We start from the raw sequence: 9681 nt of genomic DNA on the forward strand, positions 1-9681 counted from the left end.
GGCCAAGGTAAGTAATAAAACCTAATAAAGACGAATTACTAAAATGCCCCTAATGGAAAAAATGACAAAAATACCCCTATGTGTTGAATGTAAGATTTATGGATGTTACATATATATCTGTTGCATACATACGATATTCTGTTTAGGTTGCATATGGGTTGGTAATTATGGAACGGAGGAAGTATATGAGGATTGCATGGTTGCCTGACAACCGTGGGTCTACCGACGGCTTTTAAGCCCAATATGTGATTGGCAGCTTACTGCAATGAAGGTAGTTCCGTAACCGAGATACCATTGATGTGTATAGGATGGGTGGTTCGATATTTATATCCACACATGATGTGTATCGGGGGATGGAGTTGAAGTGTAACGGTTGGATTATTGGGGTGGGTTGCATTGCATTGCATTGCATGTATGATTTTATGGATTGATGAATGCTTATTACTCGTCGAGGGTTGTACACACTGAGTTTTCGTAAACTCACCCCCCTCTTTTATTTTTCTCAGGTGATGCTCAGTAGAAGGTTCGATGTTTGGAGGGACTCGGAGGTGGCCAGCTAGCAGGACGACTTGAACTTGTTTTTTTTTTAAAGAAAGCATATAGTTTCTAGCTTATTAAGTAATTTCAGACTGGAATGTAAGAAGGCCTTCCCTTTTATTATTATTTGGATTGTTATCTTTATGCGTTGTAATTATGATAAGGTGACCATGGGTTTCCTAAATCATAGATTGTTTTTCTACATTTCCACAACTAAATTTTAAAATGACAGGCTTTCATAAATCATATGTTTTAAACAAGCTTTCGCGTTTGAAAGAGATTTTTTATAAGTTAATTAAGGTTTCTCATTTTGAGAAGGGTTTTCAATGAAAACAAGGTTTTCACTAAAACACTTCTATGTGACGCGCTAGATTCAGCCATAATGTCCGGGCCGGGTTTGGGGTGTTACATCCACTCACACTTTCAACAATTATTTTGGTGCCAATGATTTCAACCTTTTAAGTTATGGCATGTGTAGGGGACTTGGTCATTTTGTGATGTGTCATAATTGATTTGGCCAAATGTGTTGGCTTATATTGGTTAAAAGCTCATTTTGTATAAGGCTATCTGAAATTGGCTACTATTGGTATAATCAATTTATATGATGATGTTTTTCATGGATGTGGGAATTTACTTGATTGACTTGATAAATATATGATGTTTGTGCATGATAGATGGTAGCATGTGAATGATGTGTTGATGTCTTGGTTGTGGCTAATTTAGTTGTATGTAAATGTTTGGATTGGTGCTATGTTGTGTTGTGTAGGTGTGTGTGATACACGGCTTTCCCCATAGGCATGTGTTTCGATCGTGTGTCCCCTGCACCTTGAGGAATAGAATGCTTAGAATTGAGCACACGAGCAGAGGTACGGGCTTGTGTCTTACACCATGTTTGGTTGGGTGTATTGGCATAGCCAATACACCCCTAATCGGTGGGTCCCGCTTAATCCCTCTCTATTCCTATGTTTGGTTCATGGTATTGCTAATACCATTGTAATCGGTTACTGATTTAATCGGTGGATTTCATCGATTTGTAATCCTTCCATTTTGCCCAGATTAGGCGCCGCATAGGTTTACCATCCCTGTTATACCCTCTCATCTGCTTCCCCTTTGTTTCTCTTCTGTTCCTTCTAGCCTCTGCCGATTTGCTTCCTCCGTTTCTTTTCTTTTCTTTTCTGCCCTCTGTTTATTTTCTTTTCTTTTCTACCGATTTGCTCCCTTTGTTTCTTCTCATTTTCTTTTTTGCCGATTTCTGAGTTAGTGCAACTGAAAGGTAGGTTTCTAACTCTCTGTTAACCTTGTTACTGTCTTTTATTTTTTTTGCATGTAAGCAGATTCGAAACATGTTAAATCTGCTGTCTATAAACTTTAGCCTTTATTCTTAACTGCTTTGAGTGGATTAAACATTTTTTGTTTGGTTTAAGATTGATTCGTATCGATTTGTTCTGTAATTATCGATCTTTGATATTCATTCATGGATGATTTAAAAATGTTCCTTCTAACTTACTGGTTGCATTTATGGGTCTCCCTCTTTCATGGTTCTGTTTGGTGTTGCAAATTTTAATGCATTACCTGTGCTCTGTGAATTTTTGTTTTCCATTTTGTTATTTATGTAATGGGAAATTTGAGGAAAGTGAATTGGGGCTTCCCATACTGAAAAAGGGGCATACATGGTCAATCAACTGCCAATTTTTCTTTTTATGACAGTTCTTTTTCCCTTTCTTTTCTTTCCTCTTTGTATGGGATTCACAACATTTGTTGGTGGTAAAATGTGGTTACATGGTCTTACAAATATGTTACTAGTAATTCATTTTGAAATTAATGTGCACAAGAAGATTAATGCTTGTTTGTCTTTCCTATCAACTACCAATTTCTTTTTTATCCATACTCTTGACCATGGCATTGGGCCGTACTTCTTGTTGCAAGGATGCTGGAAGGCTGAATTGTGGCTATAAATTGTTTTGGTCACCCCAGTGAGTGGTGAAGCTAGTTAACGAGTCTTTAGTTAACAGTAACATTACTATCTGTCGGTGAAAGGATTATGTGGAAGAGTATGGTCTTGTACACATGCACACTAATTTAAGATTTTAGTTTCAATTAAGTTATCTAGGTGATGGATATTTTTATCTGCTTTCATGCTTGAAAGAATGCTGATATATGGTATTGTGTTTAATTTATTTATTTTATCATGTAGCTAAGGAATCTATTGTGGGCTACATCAAAGCACGATGTGTACCTCATGCAAAACTACTCGGTAATGCATTGGTCATCACTACTACGCAAGGGCAAAGAAGTGTTGAATGTGGCTAAGCCAATTGTTCCCAACCTGGTTAGTGAATATGGCCATGATTAATTTAATTTGACTTCTGCTGCTTTGTTTGAAGAGCAGTTGAGATAAACTTTGTATTTTGATATGTTTGTAGAAACGACAATCTCAGCAACTCTCTAGGGTGCAGATTAGCACCATGGCAGTTAAAGAAAATTTAATGGTGGCTGGTGGTTTTCAGGGGGAGCTTATTTGCAAGGTATCTGTTTGCTTGTTTGACAAATGTTTATGGGATAAAGTATTATGTTTGCAATTTGGCTCATGCTATTGAGAGTATTTTTCTGCTTGGGCAGTATATAAATCAACCGGGGGTGGCATTCTCCACAAAAGTAACCACTGATGATAATGCAATCACTAATGCGGTGGATGTGTATCTCAATCCTAGGTGAGAAATATTTTGATCCTTTTTGAGCAGTCTAACAAAGAGAAATATTTTGGTTATCTTGAGCAATATATTACTTTGACTACATTTTAAAATAAAACTGAATCTTCTTTATTTCTGCAGTGGTGCAATGAGAGTTATGGCTACAAATAACGATGCTCAAATCAGAGTTTTTAATGCCGAAACTTTTTCAACCTTCAACCGGTTCTCATTCGACAGGTCTGTAAATTTAAGTGCTAGTCTTCAAATGCTTGCTGTAGAATTCCATTTTTTCGGGTGTTTTTCTTCCTTTTATGGTTGTCTTCTCTTAACAGAATACCTCTGTTAGTCCAGACGGGAAGTTGCTTGCAGTTCTTGGAGACAGTACCGACTGCCTAATTGCCGATGCTCAGTCTGGCAAAGTATGTCACTCTTGCTGGACATCCAAATAAATGGTGCGTTTTGAGGTTTAAATCTTGTTGATGTCTAATTTATTTTGTACAATGCTGCAGGTCACTGGCACCCTAGAGGGACATTTGGACTATTCTTTTGCTTCATCTTGGCACCCTGATTGGAACATTCTTGCTACTGGGAATCAGGACACAACTTGCAGATTGTGGGATGTAAGAAAACCATCCCAGTCCCTAGCTGTATTGAAAGGAAGAATGGGAGCAATTAGAGCTCTCAAGTTCACATCAGATGGTCGATTTCTTGCCATGGCTGAGCCAGCTGACTTCGTTCATGTCTTCGACACCAAGTCCGGGTATGTGAAGTGCCAGGAAATTGACTTTTTTGGTGAGGTTGCTGGAATATCCTTTAGCCCAGATACAGAATCGCTCTTCGTTGGTGTTGTTGATCGCACTTATGGCAGCTTGTTAGAGTTCAACCGCAGGCGACATAACTAGTATTTGTATTCCATATTGTAAAACCTAAGGTGAAGCCAATATCTATAGAGACGAATGATTGTGAATATTTAAGGGATGGGTTAAAAATCGCCTGGGATGATTGGGTTCTATTATATAACTTTTCGAGCTAGAGTATAAATTTAACTGCTTTGAGTGGATTAAACATGTTTTGTTTGGTTTAAGATTGATTCGTATCGATTTGTTCTGTAATTATCGATCTTTGATATTCATTCATGGATGATTTAATAAATTGCATGTGGTTGTTAACATTTCATGTTAGAATTGTGGTAATTTTTTCTGTAATCTGCTGTTTAAAAGCTTCAGCCTTTGTTCTTGATTGCTTTGACTTTGATATAACGTATTTTATTTTGGTTTAAGATTTCCTTATATCAATTTATTGGGTAATTTTCAAGCTTTGATAGTGATTTGTTGGTAATTTTCGAGCTCTGATATTCGTTCAAGACTGAATTAGTAAAATCCATGCGTTTGATTTGGTAATGTTTTCTATAGTCTGCTGTTTAAAAGCTTCAGCCTTCATTCTTGACTTGCTTTGACCCGATAAAACTTTTTTGATTTTGGTTTAAGATTGGCTTGTATTGATTCATGGGGTAGTTTTTGAGCTTCGATATTTCATTCACGAGTGACATTGTAAATTCCATATGAATAAGAGAGTTGCGATTGGAAGTTCTTTTAAATGTTTTCCACCTTCTGCAGTTTGAAAGCTTCTGTTTTTATTTTCATTTTGTTGATCTGATCAACATGTTTGATTTTATTCTATGGTCAATTGATATTGGTTCCTTATATGGCCCTTGTTTGATATTGGTTCCTTATATAATATATTTAATAATAATTATATTTAAATATGATTAAATTATTTATTATTGATATTAATAATCTTATTAAAATTTAAATAACAATAACAATAATAATTTACCAAAACAAATTTATGCTAATTATTAAGAATTTTTTTAAATTATATATTTTAATTAAAATATATTTAATAATAATTATGTTTAAATATGATTAAAATATTTATTATTGATAATAATAATCTTATTAAAATTTAAATAACAATAACAATAATCATTTACCAAATCAAATTTATGCTAAGGGTATTCTAGTCATTTTAGTTTTTTTCCATTATGCTATTACACCTCTATTCCATTCAACCAAACACAAGATTATTATTACGCCTCTATTCCATTACATTCAACCAAACAGTTGATTTGCTATTACACCTCTAATCCAATACACCTCTAATCCAATACACTTCTAATCCAATACACCTCTAATCCAATACAGCGAACCAAACGCACCCTTAGTCATGTGAGGGACACGGCCTCAAGCACGGGCGTGTGTCCCGACTGTGTGAATTCTACACCTATTTTATGAAAATTTAATTAACCACACAGCCTAGCACACAGGCGTGTGACTTGGCTGTGTGACCTCAATTTGTTCATGCTTTGCAAAACAGAGAGTTACATGGGTTAGGGACACAGGGGTGTGTGACTACACAGCTAGCCCACACAGGCGTGTGACCCTTGTTCATAGCAAAAATTTTCTAAGTTTTGTAAAATTTTCCTAAGTGCTCGGTTTAGTCCCGAACCACTTCCAAAGCATGTTTTGGGCCTCATAGGCTCGTATCAGGGACTTTATGATTGAATACAAATGATTTTAATTTGGATGCAAATTTATGACTTGATTTATATGTTTGCTTGCGATGTAACTTCAGTAATGCGTCGTATCCTATTCCGGTGTTGAATACAGGTAAGGGGTGATAGATTGAGTGTACTCCCCAAGAGGTTTAAGAGGTTAAGCTGGAAGGCCGCCTTAATATGACAAAAATAGTGAGAAGAAGAAACCCATGATAAGGATATATAGAAAGAAAAAAATAGGTAAAGAAAGGATGGGATCCGTGGGAGCGGCAAGGCATTCAAAAGAGCTATCAGAATGGCTCGGCAATAGATAAGATGGCTCGCTATGAAGGCTTAAGAGAAACGTTTCCAACGAGTAGGAAGTTTATTATATTTATTATTTTTATTAATTAATAGAACCCCGATAAGATAAATTATATTTTGTGTAATGTAGAAACTCACTAAGTTCATTCAAACTTACAAATGATTAACTTGTTGGTGAACGATACATGGAACAAGGAACTTGGGGAGGGACCGAGCTAGATCGTACTAAGACAAGGAGCATTAAAGGAAAGCACCCCACTTATAAGATAGGGGTTCACCTTTAGAGACTTTGCCAAGTGGGGCAAATATGTTGTATTCAAATAGTTATGATAGATACCGTAGTTGAGACAGGAAATTTTCAATTAGAAGTTTATGGCTCTGTTGTACAATTTTTAAATAAATAGGAAATATAGTTTAACTTTAGATTTTTTTAGTAAATTTTGAGTACGTACAATAGCTTGATTCTGTTGTAACGTTTGCACCCGAATTCAATGATTAGGTCCGATGAGAGCGTTACATGACGACTTTTGGCTCCAATTTTTTCCCATTTTGTAAAATGACTGCTTTGCAATATTATTTTCTAAAAACTCTTAGATTTTTGGTATCGTTGGGCAAAGCTTCTTGAGGTTTAATTTTGAAGTTCAGTAGCTAGCTAACCCATTTGGTTCTCCAAATTTTTAGTATGGCCATTTGGCTTTGGATCAATGCATCATTCTTAGCCATGTACTCCTTCAAAAATTTCTCCAAGCCATTGGAAGATTCAACTTGTGGTGGTTTTTGAACTTGTTGGGTAAATCCTGGTCGTTGATTTGATTTGGGTTGCATGTAGGTGTTATTGGGTCCAGCTCTTTGATTAATCTAAGAAAAGTTTAGATAGTTTCGCCATTAAGGGTTATAAAAGTTGGATTGTAGTCCCTTCCCACCTCTGTTCTGATTTTTACTTCCTATGTAATAGATGGAATCTGGTTTTGATGGGCAATTTTCAAACAAGTGGCCATCCCCATAGTATACACAAGTTATGTTTTGAAATTAATTTGGTGGTTGGGCTGCAACATCATTAAACCTGTTAGGAGTAAATTTCTTAATCATTGAGGATATAGAAGATACCTGCAAGTGAAGTGAGGGCATCTACTTCATGTATTCCTGCTACTTGCCTTCTTGAAGCTGGTTAATTGGTCGGCCACTGGTAATTGTTTCTGGCGATTCTCTCAATAATCTCGTAAGTGTCATTATAAAACTTAAAAAGGGGAGCACCATTTACAGAAGCGTCTACCACTATCCTCGTGTGTGTGCTGAGACCATTATAGAATGTCTACAGTTGGATGCAATGCAGAATCTCGTAGTGAGGGCATTTTTGTAATAATTCTTTGAATCTCTTCCACCCCTTTTACAGGGATTCATCATCGAATTGTTTGAAAATAGTAACATCGTTCTGCAACTTAACATACTTACTAGGTGGGAAATATTTCATTAGGCATTGTTTTGCTAGCTCTTGCCATGTAGAATATGAACCGGGTGGCAACAAATTGAGCCATGCTCATGCTCTGTCCCTTAGTGAGTATAGGAACAACTTCAACCTCAATGCATTACTTTGGCCAATTTGAGGGATTCACTTACCTTTATGAACAATTGAAGGTGAAGGTATGGATCTTTAGTAAGTATTCCACTAAACTAGCCTATTGTCTGAAGCATTTGGAGCATAACAGGCTTCAACTTAAGTTGTTGTGCCTCGATTTTAGGTCTTAGAATGCTCAGGTTGAGTTCATGAAAAAGTGGCAAGACATATTATCTTATGGCTCAGTTCTATCATTAGCAACAACAATTGGATTGCGAGCATAAGCGGCTCCATTTTCTTGATCTTGATTTTGATTCTAAAGATTCATTTCTTCAACTTGTCTTTGAGTTTCTTGTCTTCTCCTTTGTCTAAATGTTATTTCAATCTCAAGATCTACTGGAAGTAAGTCAATGATTAGATCAATGTTCATAAACACCTAAAATAAAATACAAAAACATATAAGTTAAAATTTAACAGAAAAACAAATCAAAATGAAAATATAATAATTTCACAAATAATGTCTTTAAACAATTCCCGACAACGAATCCAAAAACTTGGTTCGCGAAAATGTGCAAGTGTGCACAATCGTTAACAAGTAATAAAGTGATAAATATCAAGTATTGTCTCTACACAGGTTGTATAGGCAAATGTTGTTAAATAAGACTTTGAAAATTGGTAGTGAAAATAATTAAAGGAGATTTAAACTAACTACTTTGTTTAACTAAAAATTATCTAAGTAAAATTAAATGAAGGGAAACACAGAAAATGCAATAATTCACAAAATAAATCTCAATGACATAAATGTGTTAGATTGACTATCTTCTTTAACTATGAATTTTTAAAATTTTCTAATACAGGTCTATGTTAAATAAACTTAGTAATTTTCATAAGCAATCATTCATATTAAGTGAGGTAATAGAATATTTCTATGTTGAAACAGTGTAATCACATTAATTCTAGGGTTATGCAAGGTAATAAAGTTTGTTCAATATTAATATTAATTTGACCTATTTTAATATAAATAAGATCAAACATGAACAAATTAGATAGTGTGCCAACTAAGTCCAATTTGGGTTTGATTAAATAATTAATTCAGTTGCACCCACACATTCATAATGCATAGATAACATGTCATGATTTTATCTAACTGAATGAACAACCAAGGCACATAACATCATTAACAACATTGTAATAAATCTATGATAAAGAAAATAATCAATCTAAAAACAATAAATTTAAGTAATTATGATTAAATTGAAACCAGAAAAATATTTGACAAGAATGTTCAGCAATGCAAAACAAAATAAAAATAAAAATAAAAAGAGAAGGAACAAGAAAACAATCCAATGTTTTTCTACTCATGATCCCTTCCTTCTTTCTTTATACTTTGCTCATCTTGCACAACTCTTCCAGGAATGGTGAAATTTTTCTGCCCAACACACCTTTGGAATTGTCTCTTTCAACTTTTTATGATGTTCTCTCAAATGGGATGTGGAAGGATGAAAGAGAGGAGAATAGAGGATGAGTGAGTGAGTGATCAAATAGGGCTTATTTATACATGAGGGGAGTGGCTTTTTTTTAGCAAATTGAAGCATTGAAAATCTCTCTCCCCATGATTAGCCCTTGCTTTGAGGGAGAGAAGTTGATGGCTTTGTTAAATTTAGCTTGGTACATGAGAGAGGAAACTTAAAAGGGGGTTTGAACTGCAATTTGAGGGAGTTTTGTAGTAGTTTTTAAAATATTTTAACTAGCTTTGAATGACTTATTTGGGCAATTGATGGATAGTTAGGCCTCTCTTCCTTAATGGATAATTTTGGGCTATTGTCTCCTTAACAGATTGCCCATTTTTTCTACCCAGTTTTTGGGTTGGGTCAAGCATGTCCTAAGATTCATTAATCCCTTAATTGGGTTGTACAAAGCTGATTATTAATCAACCCTCATCTTCTTGGCTTGTGGTTTAGGGATGCTTCAACATTTGAGCTCCAAAAGATGATCTTCAAGGTTGCCCTTTCTTCTAAGGCACCAAACTATTTTAAATT

The 9681-nt window shown here is 35.1% G+C and overlaps 1 protein-coding gene and 1 non-coding gene across 2 annotated transcripts; both read left to right on the forward strand.

The window, feature by feature from the left end:
- The first annotated feature begins 2544 nt into the window (after positions 1 to 2544).
- LOC107890220 (uncharacterized WD repeat-containing protein C2A9.03) lies at positions 2545 to 4245 on the forward strand. The gene is made up of 6 exons (XM_041076141.1): positions 2545 to 2866; positions 2961 to 3062; positions 3157 to 3248; positions 3369 to 3501; positions 3560 to 3646; positions 3737 to 4245. Exons 1-6 carry the CDS (start codon positions 2777 to 2779, stop codon positions 4127 to 4129), a joined length of 897 nt encoding a protein of 298 aa, XP_040932075.1. The 5' UTR covers positions 2545 to 2776; the 3' UTR covers positions 4130 to 4245.
- Positions 4246 to 7421: 3176 nt separating this feature from the next.
- LOC121206900 (small nucleolar RNA R71) lies at positions 7422 to 7527 on the forward strand. Its single transcript, XR_005902072.1, has one exon. It is a non-coding gene; the product is annotated as a small nucleolar RNA R71 (small nucleolar RNA).
- Positions 7528 to 9681: the final 2154 nt, after the last annotated feature.

This window comes from Gossypium hirsutum, chromosome A09, assembly GCF_007990345.1.
Source record: "Gossypium hirsutum isolate 1008001.06 chromosome A09, Gossypium_hirsutum_v2.1, whole genome shotgun sequence".
Classification (NCBI taxonomy): domain Eukaryota; kingdom Viridiplantae; phylum Streptophyta; class Magnoliopsida; order Malvales; family Malvaceae; genus Gossypium; species Gossypium hirsutum.

Excerpts from the sequence above, each read along its gene's own strand:
- LOC107890220 (XM_041076141.1), top strand. The coding sequence starts at position 2,777 with ATGCAAAACTACTCGGTAATGCATTGGTCATCACTACTACGCAAGGGC. Across the intron at positions 3,249-3,368 it reads GATGTGTATCTCAATCCTAG|TGGTGCAATGAGAGTTATGG; the intron begins GTGAGAAATATT and ends TTATTTCTGCAG. Across the intron at positions 3,502-3,559 it reads CTAGTCTTCAAATGCTTGCT|AATACCTCTGTTAGTCCAGA; the intron begins GTAGAATTCCAT and ends TTCTCTTAACAG.